At 42.4% G+C, this 19,237-nt stretch overlaps 1 protein-coding gene across 3 annotated transcripts in view; it reads left to right on the top strand.

Moving 5' to 3' along the window:
• LOC143975821 (uncharacterized) overlaps positions 1–18,741 on the top strand; it is a 57,697-nt gene extending 38,956 nt beyond the window's left edge. For all 3 annotated transcript variants that reach the window (XM_077478378.1, XM_077478377.1, XM_077478379.1), the window contains 3 exons: positions 6,511–6,624; positions 10,613–10,693; positions 14,520–18,741. In XM_077478378.1, coding sequence (XP_077334504.1) covers positions 6,511–6,624; positions 10,613–10,693; positions 14,520–15,070 — 746 coding nt within the window. In that variant the 3' untranslated portion in view covers positions 15,071–18,741. The remainder of the gene's footprint in view (positions 1–6,510; positions 6,625–10,612; positions 10,694–14,519) is intronic.
• Positions 18,742–19,237: the final 496 nt, after the last annotated feature.

Here is a 19,237-nt window from a genome sequence, read left to right as displayed (position 1 = left end):
AAATGATTGGGCCCCCTTGCGTTAATACTTTGTAGAGCCGCCTTTTGCTGCGATTACAGCTGCAAGTCGCTTGGGGTGTCTCTATCAGTTTTGCACATCGAGAGACTGAAATTCTTCCCCATTCTTCCTTGCAAAACAGCTGGAGCTCAGTGAGGTTGGATGGAGAGCGTTTGTGAACAGCAGTTTTCAGCTCTTTCCACAGATTCTCGATTGGATTCAGGTCTGGACTTTGACTTGGCCATTCTAACACCTGGATACGTTTATTTGTGAACCATTCCTTTGTAGATTTTGCTGTATGTTTGGGATCATTGTCTTGTTGGAAGATAAAACTCCGTCCCAGTTTCAGGTCTTTTGCAGACTCCAACAGGTTTTCATCCAGAATGGTCCTGTATTTGGCTGCATCCATCTTCCCCTCAATTTTAACCATCTTCCCTGTCCTTGCTGAAGAAAAGCAGGCCCAAACCATGATGCTGCCACCACCATGTGTGACAGTGGGGATGGTGTGTTGAGGGTGATGAGCTGTGTTGCTTTTGCGCCAAACATATCGTTTTGCATTGTGGGCAAAAAGTTGGATTTTGGTTTCATCTGACCAGAGCACCTTCTTCCACATGTTTGGTGTGTCTCCCAGGTGGCTTGTGGCAAACTTTAGACGAGACTTTTTATGGGTATCTTTGAGAAATGGCTTTCTTCTTGCCCCTCTTCCATAAAAGGCAGATTTGTGCAGTGTACGACTGATTGTTGTCCTATGGACAGACTCTCCCATCTCAGCTGTAGTTCTCTGCAGTTCATCCAGAGTGATCATGGGCCTCTTGGCTGCATCTCTGATCAGTCTTCTCCTTGTCTGAGCTGAAAGTTTAGAGGGACGGCCAGGTCTTGGTAGATTTGCAGTGGTCTGATACTCCTTCCATTTCAAAATGATCGCTTGCACAGTGCTCCTTGGGATGTTTAAAGCTTGGGAAATCTTTTTGTATCCAAATCCGGCTTTAAACTTCTCCACAACAGTATTACGGACCTGCCTGGTGTGTTCCTTGGTCTTCATGATGCTCTCTGCGCTTTCAACAGAACCCTGAGACTATCACAGAGCAGGTGCATTTATACAGAGACTTGATTACACATAGGTGGATTCTATTTATCACCATCAGTCATTTAGGACAACATTGGATCATTCAGAGATCCTCGCTGAACTTCTGCAGTGAGTTTGCTGCACTGAAAGTAAAGGGGCCCGAATAATTTTGTACGCACCACTTTTCAGTTTTTTATTTGCTAAAAAAGTTTAAAATATCCAATAGATTTCGTTCCACTTCACAATTGTGTCCCACTTGTTGGTGATTCTTCACAAAAAATTTAAATTTTATATCTTTATGTTTGAAGCCTGAAATGTGGCAAAAGGTTGAAAAGTTCAAGGGGGCCGAATACTTTCGCAAGGCACTGTAGGTGTGTGTGTGTATATATATATATATATATATATAGTATAATTGGCAGGCACTGGATGTCCACCTGCTTCTCACAGATCGACTCTCTGCCTATAGAATTTAAATTAAGCTTTGGCGCTAGAACCCTTCTTATCGTGCATCTAAGTGCAAAAAATAAATGTGTGTATTATATAATCTATATATGACAATTTATTGCTATGATCTAGCCTTTATGTGTTTTATTATTGTGTGTATGTGACAACCAAAAATATATATATTAACCAAAAAAAAAAAAGTATGTATTCTGACTATGTCCACCATACGGTGGCGTTTACTAAATGTCTGTATGCGTACTGCTTGCAACTCCGTGATGGTTTATATATATATATTGTAAAGTACCCAAAGTGAACAGCCAAAAAATATAAACTATATATATAAATAATAAAACAACAGAATATTTAGTGATCTAAACTCAATATTCTATAACTGCGAATCCCAAAAGTGACAGTACAAAGTGATCATGCAAATAGCAAAAAAAAGTCCTTCAATATCCAAAAGAAATTTCCCAGAATCGCATCTCTAAATTGCTGAAAAATCGCATGTAGTCTTTAAAGCAAAGGGTAAGGTAAAGTGATTAGTGCAGGAAGGTTAGGAACATTCCTCTCCGTTGCGCCACTCAGTGTTGAAGAGATATAATTGCGCTCACCAGAGAAAGTACCCTCAGAAGGGTTAGCCGAGCGTTCACAGTATAAGCCACTGTGCTGCTTTCTTTAGACTCTGCTTCTGCTGTACTGGGGGAATGTTCGCCCTTTACTTCCACATATGTTCCATTATTAAGTGCATAGAGGAGGAAACAAGAGTATATCCATAGTGCAACACTGTATTTAAACTTTTTTATTCAATGTATAAAAAATGACTCACAATATCTTTAAAAACAGATCGCGCGTGTGACGGCTTCGCCGGCCGCTGCTGTCTGTTACCAGTGTGAAGGTGCACGTCCTTGGCCACGCCCTATGCGTTTCGTCAGAGCGACGTCATCTGGAGCGGCCATATTGGTGCACCTTGTCGCTTATGTAGGGTGCAGCGCTCCACTGCGCTTGCGCGATAAATCCGCGCCATTTTGGATGTGGGAATGCCCTGATTTCTACGATGTTACTTTGGTTGTGTGCGGTGTGCGCTCTGCATCAGCGCAGGTCATATATAACCGCTCCCTCAATGAGGGATGACACGCTTGAATCCCATATGATGTTACATCTGCACCATGGGCACAAGACGTTTCTGCTGGGGAATTCTACATTAGTATGTTGTTACCTTAACGGCTCATCCCTAATTCTAAGTCCTATTACTATGGAGCACTGCAGCCTACAGTTTTTACAAGCATTCAGAACCAAAGCAGACAGTGGAAGAAAATGTAAAAATATATAAAAAGTATATAAAAAATATATATACAATACACTGCACGAATTACCGTATGCATACATAATCAAAAAATATATATTCAGATATCCCAAACTCCAAAAATTAAACACTTTATAATGCAAACCCATATAGTAAAAGAGAGTTAAAAAGAGTTAAAAACAATATGAATAAGTTCGATGAAGACATTTCCATAAGGATGGATGCAATTATTTTGTTCTACTGGGAAAGAATCAAAAAATAAAAAATATATGGGATAAAAATTAATTATATGGGATTTAACAAACATGGGATAAGAAATATATATGAAATAAGGAATTAAATGCAATTAAATAAAAAATATAAATAAAGATGAAATTATGTTTGCGAGGGAGAAAAATTAAAATTAAAAAGAAATAGTAATATAATATCAATTTTGAAATTACATACTCCTTAGGATGGGGGGAGTAAACTACTTATTAGAATAGAAGGAAAGGGAGCCATATTATTCAGTCCTTTTTTGAGGGTCTAATGACATAACGGATCTTTCTTATGGCTCTATGGGGTCAGGCCGAGAGCCTTCTTTCCAAAGCTTTTTATACTGCCCATACGTAGGGTATATGTGTTCAATTGAGGATAGACATTCAATTAGGGCCCAACCTTTATATCGCCCCTATATAAATAGGGACTTAAATGGTAAGTAAACCTCTTTTTCTTATTTTTCTTATTTATTCCAATGTAACATTCGATCAGCCAATTGGAAAGGCTGGCATAATTCATTCATGTGGTCCCTGGGTCGAATGTTGCACTGAATGTGATGTCATTAGTTTTATGGGTACAGACCCTATGTTACCTTCGATCCTGTGTCATATGGTATGTAGTCTTTAATACAAGGGGGGGGGGGGGAGGAACTAAATTCTTAAAATGGGTTCTCAGAAATTAAAAATTAGTTAGAAAACAATTGAGATCCAACTCCACATTCATTCCCTGTGGTTGGAGGGTGTCTAAGTTATATATCCATTTGGTCTCGTTTTTGGATATTTTAATTGTTTTATCCTCCCCTCTCCAGTGGGCCCTTATTTTATCAATTCCATAGAACACCATTTGTCCTGGGTCACGGTTGTGGAAGTCTCTAAAGTGTCTGGAGACACTGTGTTTAGGGTACCCTTTTTTAATGTTCCTAATACGTTCCCCTATTCTAGTTTGGAGTTCTCTCGTAGTTCTCCCTACATATTGCTTGGAGCAAGGACACTCTATAATGTAGGTGATGTGGGTGCTTTTACAAGTGATAAGCTCATTTATTCTGTATTCTCTTTCATTTGAGGATGACTTGAAGGTAGTTCTCTTTTTTTCAGTTTTTTTTACTGTTTCTACAAGGGAGGCATTTACCGCATTTGTAAAAACCTTTTAAATTTCCTGCAATCTTTATTTGCCTTGGAGGGTCGATGGTATTTTTGACCAATTTGTTCCTCAGTGTGGGTGCCCTTCTGTAAATGAACAAAGGTTTTTTTGGTAGGATATCTTTAAGTGAACAATCCGCTTTCAGGATGGGCCAGTGTTTTCTGATAATGGATTCTACATCTCTGTGCTGCCTGTTATACCCAGTGAGGAAGGCAATTGGTAAGTTGTTAGCTTTTATCTCTCGTTTTTTTGTTTTCTAATAATTTATTCCGTTCCATTTGTTTTATTTCATTTTTCAACTAACGTAGGCCTTTTTTCGTCATATCCCTTATTTTTAAATCTCTCGATGATTGTTTCCGCCTGTTGTTCATAATCAATGCTTCTTCTTCTGCAATTTCTATGTAATCGCATCAATTGGCCCTTTGGTATGTTCCCCAGCCACTTTGGATGGTGGCAGCTGTTTGTGGGGATGTAGCCATTACGATCAGTGGGTTTGAAAAAGGTACGTGTGCCCAGCCTGTTTACTTCTTTGTAAATCTGTAGATCCAAATAATCCACACTATGGTTATTGTAATTACCAGTGAATTTAATATTGTAAATGTTATTATTGATGTCATTGAAGAAGTCTTGTAGCTGTTCCACTGTGCCCCCCCCCCCCCCCCCACACGATAACAATGTCATCTATATATCGACGGTACAGTTTGAGGTTCTTCCTGTGTACTCCATAAATTTGCTCATCCTCCCATCTATTGAGAAACAGGTTTGCTACACTTGGGGTATATTTTGCCCCCATGGCTACACCTTTGATCTGGTTATAATATGTTCCTTTGTACCAGAAGTAGTTGTGATTCATTGCCATTTTCAGGCCTTCCATTAGATATTTTATCTGCTCATGTTTCAAGTCGGACAACCGCTGCAATGCCCACTCGACGCTACTAAGCCCATCATCCTGTTCAATGTTGGTATATAATGACTCCACATCAATGGTGACCAATAAGTCACTCTCTTCAATAGTCAACCCTCCTAATTCTCCTATCAATTGTTTGCTATCACATAAGTAAGATTTACCTTTAGTTACCAATGTTTGTAAAAAAACCATCAATATAGGCCCCTAGTCTGGAGAACAGGGAATCAATCCCACTTATAATTGGTCGTCCTGGTGGGTTACTTTGGTTCTTATGAATTTTGGGAATTTTTATGTAAGGCAGGCAGAACTCTGTCCTGTCAGGGGGAAAGTGATGGATTTTGTGTCCCTGCAAAGCAGAGAATAAAAGGCATCACTTCCCCGAGTAAAAGCACCACACACAGTACACATAAACACTAGGCACACATTTAACTCTTTGATCACCCTAGATGCTTAAGCCCTTCCCAGCCAGCGTCATTAGTACAGTGACAGTGCATATTAGCACATTTAACACTGATCACTGTATTGGTGTCACTGGTTTCCACAAAGTGTCAGTTAGTATCAGATTGTCCTCAGCAATATCACAATCCCCCTATAAGTCGCTGATCACCGGCATAACAAAAGTAAATATTCATGTATATATCCCATAGTGTGTAGACGCTATAACTTTTCTAGCATGTATGTAAAATGTGTAAATATGTAACAGAATATATATTGGCCTAAATTTTATGAAGATTTTTTTTTTATTGTATAGCTTTTATAGTAAAAAAATTATAGCTTTTTTTTTTTCCATAGATGTCGTCCTTTTTTTGTAAAGCGTAAAAAAATAAATGCAAAGGTGATCAAATGCCACCAAAAGAAAGCTCTTTGTGAAAAAAAAAAAACAACATAGATTTTATTTGGGTGCAGCATTGCGTGATTGTGCAATTGTCAGTTAAAGTGATACTAAAAGTTCCTTTTTAAAAAAAATAAATAACAAACATGTGATACTTACGTCCACTGTGCAGCTCATTTTGCACAGAGTGGCCCCCGAACCTTCTCTTCTGGGGTCCCTCGGCGGCTCTCTTGGCTCCTCCCCGCATTAGATAAACCCTCTGGGAGAAGAGCTCCAGAGTCCAGCATTTGGCATTCATAGATGCCGAATGCAGGACTCGGCATCACCCCGACCCGGAAACACGGGCCACCGGAAAAGGTAAGTATAATTCCTCATGTTTTTTCTGGGACAAACTATTTAGACTTTTTTTGGGGGACGATTCATTTTCTGTTGCTCCCCTGACTTTTTTTTTAATTGTATCTTTTTAGTCCTGACCATAACTATGATCTAAGTCATGTAAAAAACAATCCTCCATTCCCTATTAATAATGTATTTGTCCTTTTTGTTTTTTGACTATTTCTCAGATGTAAAATTCTCTTCTGCTGTGGAACTTTTCTGTAACGCGGTCTTGATCTTCTCCAACGTGGTTGCCATTCCGGCATTCTGCATTGCTATCTTGGTGATGATCACCATACGCTGTGAGTAGAAGGGTCTTCCCGTGTATCATATAATAGCTCTTTATTCGGCTTTCTCTCTGTTGGGGTTGGTTGTGTGCATTTACAGGTTGATTATATCTGTCTTCTCCAAACATGTGGCTGAAGGACCAGCTTCACACTGCCTGCCTTATATATATTTTTTTTAATGCAGACCCATAGCAGTGCGTTGTTGTGAATGTACACAATATACAAGGAGGCTTTTTGCCTTGTCCATGTGTTTGGCGCTGTGTTGACCAATGCATCCCAGGGTTGCCAACCGCCTGTAAATGTACGGAAAGTTTGAAAAATCGGCCAAACTACAAACTGCCCGTAAATGTCTGTTATGGACAGCGGCTGTCCGTAAGAAATATGACTGCGGACTGGCTTGGGAAAAGCGCATGTGCAGTTCTGAAGCCAGATGAGTTTGGCAGGGCTCGGACAGGCGCATGGAGACATCATTGCGCCACTTGGCATCTTTTATGATTTACAGCGAGACTGAAGGGGGGAATCCCCCTTACATTAAAATCTGCAGCGTTTCCCTTTCACGGTGCCAGGGGGAACTCTGTGGACCCTGATGTAAAGGGCAATGCTGCAGACCCTGATGTAAGTGGTCCTCAGAGTTTTCCTTTACATCAGAATTCTCCTTTATACCAGAGTCTGCAGTATTTCCTCTCGCATTATGGTCTGCAGTATTCCCTTTAGCATTGTACAGGGGGGGGGGGGGACTCTGCAGACTCTGATATAAGGGGGTTATATTAACCTGACCTAATGCAAGGTCAGGTTAAAATTTTTTTTTACATTTTGTTATACCTTGAACAGATTGCTAATTGCACGAGCGTTATGTTTGTAGCTTAAAATATTGACATTTGCTCTGAAAATTGTCATTTTTGGCTAACTTTTTAAAATGTCTGTAAAAATGTGGCTTGGTCAGTAACGTTTTTGTGTTGTGTCAGTAAAAAGTTGGCCCTGCCAGTATTTAAAAAAAAAAAAAATGTTTTTATTGTGCAAGTAAATTTCACGTAGAGCAACCCTGATGTAGCCTAACACATGGTGTGAACAAACCCTCACACCTGCAGGAGCTTGTTGGACATCCTATTCCAAAACCACGATCATGAATATGGATTTGGTCCTTGTTTATGGCTATAACAGTCTATAATCTTCACAGTATGATTTGGAGGAAGTCTCTGGGGAATTTGTGCACATTTGTGAAGTTGGGTACTGATGTTGAGAAGACCTGGCTCACAATTTGCCTTCCAAATTGAGGTGTTTAGTGGGTTGAGGTCAGGCTTCCTCAGGGGGGAACTCAGGTTCTTTCCTCCATACTAAACCATGTCTCTATGGCGTTGGCTTTGGGACACAGTCATACTGGAACAGAAAAGGGTCTTCACCAAACTTTTGCCACAAGCATTTGCTGTATCCTTCATTGGAAACACCTTAACTCAATTATTTAAAGAAGGCCCCACACATATTTGGCCACAAAATGGTAAGATAGAAGATGTATACCTGATTTTTAAGGGCATTTCCAATCACACCTAGAATATAGTCAAGTAGGTGCATTATTTTAGCTTTAAGTGCATTTCCTGGTTGTGTTGGTTTATTTTTGTGCCAAACTATTCAAGGCCAGATGTCCACCTTTGGCGCTCACCTGATTATAATATTCTATTACTTTTTTTCATTACGAACAATTTCTGGAACTGCTGACAAGTGCGGGTTGCTATGCTTCTTTTTATTATAACTCCCAAATCTTACCCTAAACCTTGGCCTGACTCCCAAATCTTACCCTAAACCTTGGCCTGACTCCCAAATCTTACCCTAAACCTTGGCCTGACTCCCAAATCTTACCCTAAACCTTGGCCTGACTCCCAAATCTTACCCTAAACCTTGGCCTGACTCCCAAATCTTACCCTAAACCTTGACCTGACTCCCAAATCTTACCCTAAACCTTGGCCTGACTCCCAAATCTTACCCTAAACCTTGACCTGACTCCCAAATCTTACCCTAAACCTTGACCTGACTCCCAAATCTTACCCTAAACCTTGGCCTGACTCCCAAATCTTACCCTAAACCTTGGCCTGACTCCCAAATTTCACCCTAAACCTTGGCCTGACTCCCAAATCTTACCCTAAACCTTACCCTAAACCTTGGCCTGACTCCCAAATCTTACCCTAAACCTTGGCCTGACTCCCAAATCTTACCCTAAACCTTAGCCTGACTCCCAAATCTTACCCTAAACTTTAGCCTGACTCCCAAATCTTACCCTAAACCTTAACCTGACTCCCAATTCTTACCCTAAACCTTAGCCTGACTCCCAAATCTTACCCTAAACCTTGGCCTGACTCCCAAATCTTACCCTAAACCTTGGCCTGACTCCCAAATCTTACCCTAAACCTTGGCCTGACTCCCAAATCTTACCCTAAACCTTGGCCTGACTCCCAAATCTTACCCTAAACCTTGGCCTGACTCCCAAATCTTACCCTAAACCTTGGCCTGACTCCCAAATCTTACCCTAAACCTTGGCCTGACTCCCAAATCTTAACCTAAACCTTGGCCTGACCCCCAAATCTTACCCTAAACCAAGACACCAAACTGTGGTCACATAGACGCGTTTCACAAATGCATCTCGTGCTTAATTATTACAATGACTAAAACAACTGATGATTTAGAATTAAATACAATTTAAAAAAAAAAAGTAATTTGAAAAAAAAAAAATTCCCCTTTCAAGATCATTGGGCGTAAGTGACGTTTTGACATCGATTCCACCCTCCAATGCTATGGAGCCGAGCGGGGGGGGGGGGGGGGGGGGCGCATCTTTCCCTCACTCTGCATCCAGTCTCGGAGGGGAGAGGACCCGATCGTCTCCGCCGCTACCAACGGCTCAGTGGAGACAACTGGAGCATGGCAGGAGAAGGGGAGGGGGCACCTCCCCCGCCATGATAAAAGTGATCTGGCGGTGAATTTTTCCGCGATGAGACAACTTTTATCTGAAACACAGCCGTCCACCATTTCAGAGGATACCGAGGTTATGGCAGCTAGCTGCTGCCATAACAGCATTCCACGTCAAACTACTGACGTATAATGATGGTGGCTGGTCGTTAAGTTGGTTAAAGGCGACAGCGCTGAAAGCTGCAAATTGACCTGGGCAGGAAGGGGGTAAAAGTGCCCGGTACTGAAGTGGTTAAAATAAGTCAATATTGTCAATATAAGGACTTGTAATGGAACTTTAGAGTGCCGATGAAAGCTAAGAGATAAACTGATTCCCCTTTTGCTCCTTGGAGATCGGGGTGTCGGTATGTGTATTCACTTACCCTCTACTTACCCTCCACTGATGAATGCACTTTATTAGGAACATGCACTCCCAGCCTGACTGCAGGGTGGATATGGAATGGCCTCAGACTGCTTGCCTTTGCAGGCCACCTCCTCTGACACATTTTGCCCCAACCACTGGGGGACGGTGGTGGTGGGGGCAAAATGCATCAAGGGGGCAGGATGGGGGGGGGGGGGGGGCATGGCCTGAGAAGGAGAGCTGTCCGAGGCCGTTCCGTATCCACACTGCAGTCGGGCTGGGAGTGCAGCTTCTTAATTGGGGTTTATTTACTAAAGCTGGAGAGTGCTGAGATCGAGCTAACTTCTTCGTAAAAACCAATGGGCTTCCAAAGGTTAACCGAACAAGTTGAGGTTAGAAGCTGATTGGCTGCCATGCGCAGTTGCACCACATCCTGAGTGCACCAGTTTTAGTAAATCAACCCCCATCGTCAATGCAATCCACACTAATGGCATTCTGCCCAAAATTGTATATACCACAAAAAAAAACAAAAACAAAAACAAAAATACATAATATATCAAAAGGGAAAATGTGTCTGAAATACTGTATAATGTGCACATTTACTGGGAATAGAATAATCTGTGACGGATCTGGATGTCATCATTTGAAATGTTGTGATTACATTGCAGTCAGATGTCTTATGTTGGCGTCTCCCCCCGTATTTTACAGATCGTCCTCCTTGTGGAGCGATGGACATATATCCGGCTGTTCTACCCGCGGTCTGTCTACTGATTTTCATCTTCTACTTATGTAAGTGAATATTTGTTGGTGAAAAAATATAAAACTAAAGACGCGCTTCAATTTAAAACAAGGTTCTAGCAGCTGTTATTAACAAATATTAACCACTTTCAGCCCCCGGACCATTTTTCTGGCTTAAGACCAGACCACTTTTTTTTTTTTTGATTCGGCACTGCGTCGCTTTAACTGACAATTGCGCGGCCGTGGCGACGTGGCTCCCAAACAAAATTGACGTCCTTTTTTTTTTTTTTTTTTTTCCCCCACAAATAGAGCTTTCTTTTGGTGGTATTTGATCACATCTGCGGTTTTTATTTTTTGCGCTATAAACAAAAATAGAGCGAGAATTTTGAAAAAAAAAAAAAAGGATTATTTTTTACTTTTTGCTGTAATAAATATCCCCCCAAAATATATAAAAAAAAAAAATTTTCCCTCAGTTTAAGGCCGATACGTATTCTATATATTTTTGGTAAAAAAAAAAAACGCAATAAGCGATTATTGATTGGTTTGCGCAAAAATTACAAAATAGAGGATAGTTTTATGGCATTTTTATTAATATATTTTTTTTTTACTAGTAATGGCGGCGATCAGCGATTTTTATTGTGACTGTGACATTATGGCGGACACATCAGACATTTTTGACACATTTTTGGGGCCATTGTCATTTATACAGCAATCAGTGCTATACAAATGCACTGATTCCTGTGTAAATGGCACTGGCAGTGAAGGGGTTAACCAGTGGGTGGCAGTGTAGGGGTTAAGTGTTCCTAGGGGTGTGTTACTAACTGTTGTGGGCTGGGCTTTCTTTTAGTGAACACTGATCTCTGCTCCAATCACATGGAGCAGAGATCAGCATCACTTATTGCTAGGCAGAATGGGGAGATGCAGTTTACATCGGCATCTCCCCGTTCAGCCGCCCCCGTGAGAAGATCGCAGGTATTCCCATGACGATCGAGTCCGCGGGACCTGCGACCGGACTCACGGGGGTCCCGACCGGCACGCGAGCGCACCGCCGGCGGCGCGCACGCGATGGCAGGGCGGCATATAAAAATGGACGTACCTGTACGCCAATATGCCTGCCCGTGCCATTCTGCCGACGTACATCGGCGTGCGCCGGTCGGGAACTGGTTAACATGGATATTAATACAGCACCAACAAATGATGCAGCGCTTTACATATATTGTACATTGGCATTAGTCCCCACCCATGAGGAACTTACAATCTAAGGTTCCCAACCTCACATTTACCTACCAGCATGTCTTTGAGGTGACAACCCTAGTGCTGACTTTTAACCACTTAGCCACCACTTTCCCTGGAAAATGTCGCCGGTGCTCAAAATAAAATCCATGGCTAAATTGCATAATGGGGGGGGGGGGGAGAAATATATATATATATATATAATATATACACATTCGTTAAAATACCGTTATTATGGTATTAATACCGGTAAGCCATATATAATATTTAGACATTTAGACAGGCTTGAATGGGTGCTTACTTGCTTTACATCAGTAGGTGGGACTGACCAGAGTGCCCAGGTGAACCATAAGGAGGCCCAACATGAAAGAAAAGGGGTGTAAGGAGATGCGCTTCACTCAGATCTTGGATAAAATTTTGAATGCCTAAGGAGGAGGACGGCCGTTAAATTGCAATCTGACAAATCCCCAACTGTAATCTTGTAACTAGCAGGGATATACCCAAAAAAGCTTACTTTGCTGAGAAGATGGCGGTAAGTGAGGTGTTGAAACAAATATGCATGAAGGTTTGATCGTATATTGCACGAACCTCACGCCTGAGATCTCCCCAGAGTGACTCAATGATATTAAGGTCAGGAGACTGAGATGGCCACTCCAGAACCGTCACCTTTTTCTTCTGTAACCACCGGAGGGTCACCTTGGCCTTGTGCTTGGGGTCATTGATAATGCAAACAATTCCGGGTGGCTGCACTTCCAAAAATCCTCTTTATTGAAGCTTCGTGTGACAGGTGGTTAACATATGGAGCAGGGGACAAAGCAGTAGATGGGTTTTCCACAAATGTCACCCTGGTCTTGTGTTTAGGATCGTTAGTAAAGAAAACGATTCCGGACGGCTGCACTTCCAAAAATCCTCTTTATTGAAGCTTCACGTGACAGGTGGTTAAAGAGGAAGTAAAGGCAAAAATAAAAATAAATAAAAAAACACACCCTGTATGGAAAAGACATAATGAGCTAGTATGCATAGCATACTAGCTCATTATGAATAACTTACCTGAGAACGAAGCCCCCGAAGCAGTCCTCCGTCTTCCTCTTGGCCGCTGCCATGTATCCCGGAGCGACTTCCAGGTCTCGCTGCTTCGGCGCTGTGATTCGCCAGAGCCGCAAAGATGTCACTCCCGCGCATGCGCACGGGAGCCTACACGAGCGGCATATCGCCGCGATCTGCAGCCTGCCCAGTGCGCCTGCGCGCCGCTGTCTACGGCTGTCTTTTTGTAAATATCTCCTAAACCTTATAGGTTTAGGAGATATTTCTTGGACCTACAGGTAAACCTTAATCTTGGCTTACCTTTAGGTCAAAGTGCTTTGTAAGGGTTTACAACCACTTTAACATATGGAGCAGGAGACAAAGCAGTAGATGTGTTTTACACAAATGACACCCTGGCCTTGTGGTTAGGATCATTAGTAAAGCAAACCATCCTGGGTGGCTGCACTTCCAAAAATCCTCTTTATTGAAGCTTCATGTGACAGGTGGTTAACATATGGAGCAGGGTACAAAGCAGTAGATGCGTTTTCCACAAATGTCACCCTGGCCTTGTGCTTAGGGTCATTAATAATGCAAATGATTCTGGAGGGCTGCACTTCCAAAAATCCTCTTTATTGAAGCTTCGTGTGACAGGTGGTTAACATATGGAGCAGGGGACAAAGCAGTAGATGCGTTTTGCACAAATGTTTGTGCTTTGTCATTGGGCAGGGCCATGCAGTCAGGGGAGACAGATGAGGCAGAGTCTCGCCTGCCATGAATATAAAAGAAAGGGTAACAAGCTGAGATTAGGAGCACCCCCTTTAAGAGTGCTCCTAATCTCAGCTCATTATATGTATAGAAGACACCTGGGAGCCAGAATCATGCTGATTGATAGAGGATCAAACATTTTTTTCACTCATTAAAATGCAAATCAATTTAAAGGGAAGGTCCACCCTAAAAAAAAAAAAAATGCATAAAAAGGCTCTAAATAAAAAAAATAAAAATAACAATGTTTTTTTTTTCACTTACGAGAAATGGCTGTTGCTAGGCAGATCATCCTAATCTTCCTCTTCCGCTGTGATCTTCGGTCTTCTCCTCCTCGCACTGTCGAACGGGGGCGCGGTGTGTTGTGGGAACTGTGTGTGTGTGTGTGTCCCACAACACAGCGCACCCTATTCACAAAGCACAGCGTGACTCGCGCATGCGCAGTAGGAAACGGGCAGTGAAACCGCAAGGCTCTACTGCCTGTTTCCCATACTTTGAATGGCGGCGCCGGGACTTGAGACCCGAGGGACAGGTCGGCCTCGGGCGGCAGACATCGCTGGCACCCTAGAAAGGTAAGTACTTATTAAAAGTCAGCAGCTACAGTGTTTGTAGCTGCTGACTTTTTTTTTTTTTTCTGCTGGCCCACCACTTTAACTTTGAAATGCGTTTTTCTGGATATTTAAATTCTTCCTCTCGCTGTTAAAATAAACCGACCATTAAAATTATAGACTGGTCGTTCCTTTGTCAGTGGGCAAACGTACATAATGAGCAGGGGGGATCAAATACTTTTTTTCCCTCCCTGTATGTTCAGTTTCGATGTCAAAATTTCAAATTTTTAACCAGTTGTTTCTGCCTATAGTGATAAAACCCAAACTCAAGGCTAAAGGAAAAGCGTACATCCAAGCGAAAGAAGATCAACCAGAATCTCAACATCTAGTAAACCTACTGAACGGTGATATAGGACATCCAGAGAAGGACGGTGATATAGGACATCCGGAGAAGGACGGTGATATAGGACATCCGGAGAACAATGGTGATATAGGACATCCAGATAATTACGGTGATATAGGACATCCAGAGAACGACGGTGATATGGGACATCCAGAGAAGGACGGTGATATAGGACATCCAGAGAATTACGGTGATATAGGACATCCAGAGAACAACAGGAACCCTAATGGTGAAGGACCTGTTCCTCCTGGCATTGTAGGCAATCCGAATGTTGATGAAGCTCCAAAGCAAAGTGAGGTCTCCAATGAGGGAGACCCAGAAGACCAAATGATCCCTAAGCCCAAGGATGGCCAACTACCTGAAGAGGTCCCATGTAACCGTTACGTGGGGGCAGGACATTGCTTACTGACTATTGAGAAGGAGTTGGTGGATGAGAAGGGTCCAGTTTCGAATGGTTAATGAAGATTGAGAGAGGTTGTTTTTTTTTTCAGGTCCACTAAGTGGAAGAATTTCCGAACCTTCCCCAGGGAATATATCTGCTCTGCAGCTGTGCAGAGAGACACCAGGATGAGATGAACCTGGTGAAGAAGAGCAGAAACAGGAAGAGGAAAGATTGTATGTATGGATAATGAATTGATGTATATGTTGGGATTATGTATGAACCCGCACCTATGTACAGATAATGCGGCTAGTATGGTTATCGAAAGCACAAGGCAATTCCAAATTTTTCTTGCATTAACAGTTTTCACACTTTGCATGACTATTGCGCGGTCATGCAACAATCACTTTTTTTTTTTCACACAAATAGAACTTTCTTTTGGTGCCATTTAATCAGCACTGGGTTTTTTATTTTTTTACTAAACAAAGGAAAAAAGACTGAAATTTTTTTAAAAAAAAAAAAGTTTTTAATAGTTTGTTATACAATCTTGCAAACAGGTCATTTTTCTCATTCAGTAATGTGGCCTGATGAGGCATCAATGATGGGCACTGTTGAGGTGGCACTGTTGGGGCACTGCTGAGGCTGCACTGTTGGGGCACTGCTGAGGCTGCACTGTTGGGGCACTGCTGAGGCTGCACTGTTGGGGCACTGCTGAGGCTGCACTGTTGGGGCACTGCTGAGGCTGCCCTTTTGGGGCAGTGCTGAGGCTGCACTGTTGGGGCACTGCTGAGGCTGCACTGTTGGGGCACTGCTGAGGCTGCACTGTTGGGGCACTGCTGAGGCTGCACTGTTGGGGCAGTGATGGGCACTGATGAAGCAGCAGTGATAGGCACTGATGAGGCGGCAGTCATGGGCACCGGTGAGGCAGCAGTCATGGGCACCGGTGAGGCGGCAGTCATGGGCACCGGTGAGGCAGCACTGATAGGCGGGACTGATGGGCACTGATAGGTGGCACTGATATATATATATATAATATGAATTTTTGCCTACAGAGCCCAAAGTTTGCAAGTGATCTGCTCATCATTATCCAGGCTTCAGTTCCTGGTGTGCGTTGCCGGCCCATAGATGACACGGCGATGTAAATCCCGACATCACCTGACCCCCCCCCCGCTGCAGCCTCTCACTGTGTGACTTGCCCCAAATTTACAATGTTGCATTCTGGTCACTGGGAGAGAGGAGACTGAGGAAATGCTTCCTACCGCCTGCAGCAGACTGATGCCATTATTATTATTATTATAAAGGATTTATATAGCGCCAACAGTTTGCGCAGCGCTTTACAAAAGTACAGTGACAATACAATTCAGTACAGGAGGAATCCGAGGACCCTGCTCGCTAGAGCTTACAATCTAACAGGGATCGCTAATAGTATATTAAAAAATGATATAAAGTATATATAAATATACAAAGCCAACAGCCAATCAGATGATATTTTGGCAATGCCGACGTGCTGAGTATCCATAATAAGCCGGGTGATCTATATACTTTGTGGGGCTCATACAATTCCTTCTTCCTGTTTCCTACGTGAGCTTGAGGAGTACATTTCGGTTATATTCTCTAATGGAGTCAATCAAGGAATATACTGTATGATGAAGACAGAGATCCCCGTTTTAAGTTCTCTGTAAGATATTTTTATTTACTAGACCTCTAATTTTATGTCACCTTTATTTAAATGAGAATTCCAGTGGGGTTATGAAACTTTTATATCAAAATGTGGAATGTGAGTGGCAGAATTATCCCCTAGGCCAGTGATTCTCAACCAGGGTTCCTCCAGAGGTTGTAGGGGTTCCTTCAGCATTGGGCAATTTCTGCCTCTCAGATAAGTTCCCACCGACACCATTGATCTTTTTTAGCTATCTGTAAGGAGGTAATTCTTCCCACCGACCACAAGTGTGAGGACCATTCTTCCCACCGACCACAAGTGTAAGGAGGTAATTCTTCCCACTGACCACAAGTGTGAGGACCATTCTTCCCACTGACCATCACACTAATGTATCACGAGTTGTAGATTTCTAATTTTTCAAATTCCGATCGTGTGTGTGTACACAATTCCGAGACGCACAAAGTGCCACGCATGCTCGGAATCCACTGGCTATTGAACTTCATTTTTCTCTGGCTCGTTGTACGTCGCTGTTGTACGTCGCCGCGTTCTTGGCGTTCAGAATTTCCGACAACATTCGTGTGACCGTGTGTATGCGAGACAAGTTTGAGCCAACATCAGGGAATAAATCCAGGATTTTGTTGTCGGAATGTCTGATCGTGTGTACGTGGCATTATAGTATACGGCCAGCTGTGGTCTCCATGTTTTACAATGAGGTGTTTTTGAGGTCTTGAGGTTGGTCGAGTTCCAGAATAACAGAAATGAATGTCTCTTGTAATTAGTAATGTGCTGCAAAGTCCCTAAGTGAATGATTTATAACAGTTTATAAAATGTTTGGGAGGTCCTACATGGCAGCTGTCCAGGATTGGTGCCTAAAGGCCTCCCGTTTATCAGGAAGCCAGAGCCTTGGTACTCCTGCCATGTCTGAGGATCCCCCCACAAGCATGACGGTTCTACTCCGCCTTTTGCAAAAATTCAGGAAATGTGCCCACATTAAGAAAATTAAAAAGTCTGCAGAGTATTGCAACCATGATCAGGGCATTGGGAGTGCCAGGCTCCTACTTTATTTACCCCCCCCCCCCCCCGTCCCATTCCCTTACTGAGGTACGGACCTTCTGTTTTGGGGCTGGAGGAAGGAAACGAGGTGACGTCACCACACTTGGGATCTGTTCATCCTTCTAACGTGGCAAATCCAACTTGTAGTCTTCCCATGTACAGGAGCAGCGTTGTATCATAGGCAGACTTGTGTTTGTGCAAAAAATGTTAAATCTTTGTTCTCCTGAGCAATTAAGGAACATCTGGAGTTCTCATCTAAATCTATGACAAGGTGACTTTTCTAATACGTGACCTGCAAAAAAAAAAAAACATCCTAACATTTGTTTAGAAGAATGAGAGATGATGAGGTTGTGTGTTGTGTAGCTGTAACATTCTCAGGTGTAAATACTGTGCTGGGTGAGGACTTGTGATATCAGATTTGTATGGGAGAAGAGGTTCTGTGTGCGTCCAGGAGAGGTCTGCCCACCCGCTGTACATACCCCTTCATCTCCTGGAAGGGTGTGTGTGTGTCCCCCAATGTTCAGTTCAGGGGGTTAAATGCCATATATAGATCCAGAGCAGCACAGCGCGTTTCAGGAGTTTGTATCGTCCAGCAGGGGGCGCCCTATCCATCTATGATTGCGGAAATACATGGGTGGTGGTACTGTCAGGGCTTTATGGTTATAAGTATGTCGCAAAATATGACACCACCCTGGCCTGTGAGGGCGCCATTCACCTGATCAGACCTATACCCCATCATGTGTAGGTATCTGACGGATCCGGACACCCGGTGATTACAATGTATATTTTCTGTCTTTTTTTTTTTTTTTTTTAAATATATAATATATTCAGCTTATTATCAAATGTATCTTTATGTGAAATATACTTGAATACTGTATCTGGATTCAATGATTGATTTTGATCATTTAAAGCTTTTAATAACCTAAAATGACACAATATTCTCCGATGTTACTAACAAATGAAGTGCAGTCTGTAGCACTGATGTATTGTACCTCTAATATACAATCTGTTACAATAAATATTGGATATTTCTAACCACATGCTGTATGTTGTGATGTTGAATGAAATTAAAGTAGATTTAAAGAAGAATTCCATATATATATGTATATATAATTTTTATTTCAGGTACTTATAGAGCGCTTTCAATTTTACGCAGCGCTTTACATATACATTGTACATGACCAGTGTAGTTCAGAGGTACCCAACCTGCCTCTTACTGCTATACCACTTGCACTCCAACATCCCCATTTCTTACCCTTCTAAAATGATGAGACCACACCTTCATTTTGGAGTATAAATGGCCATAGCAGCCTATTTATTATTCACACCATATAAATAACTCCAATATCAAATATATACCAAAATATCACCTCCGTAACAACTTGTTTAACTCCAGTCTGTTGGTCTTTGACGGCACCCCGACACATATTCCACCAATACACTGCGGGACCTTTTTCCCCACACGATAGGCCTCCAGCGGATAATCAGCTCGGAGACAACCCCCTTCCCGCAGTGCAACCATTACAGTATTCCA

The sequence above is a fragment of the Lithobates pipiens genome, unplaced genomic scaffold, assembly GCF_037356315.1.
Source record: "Lithobates pipiens isolate NorthernLeopardFrog02 unplaced genomic scaffold, aLitPip1_a1.2 Scaffold_13, whole genome shotgun sequence".
NCBI lineage: Eukaryota > Metazoa > Chordata > Amphibia > Anura > Ranidae > Lithobates > Lithobates pipiens.
Note: the sequence above shows the minus strand (reverse complement) of the source record. Positions and strands in the feature narration are given on the sequence as shown.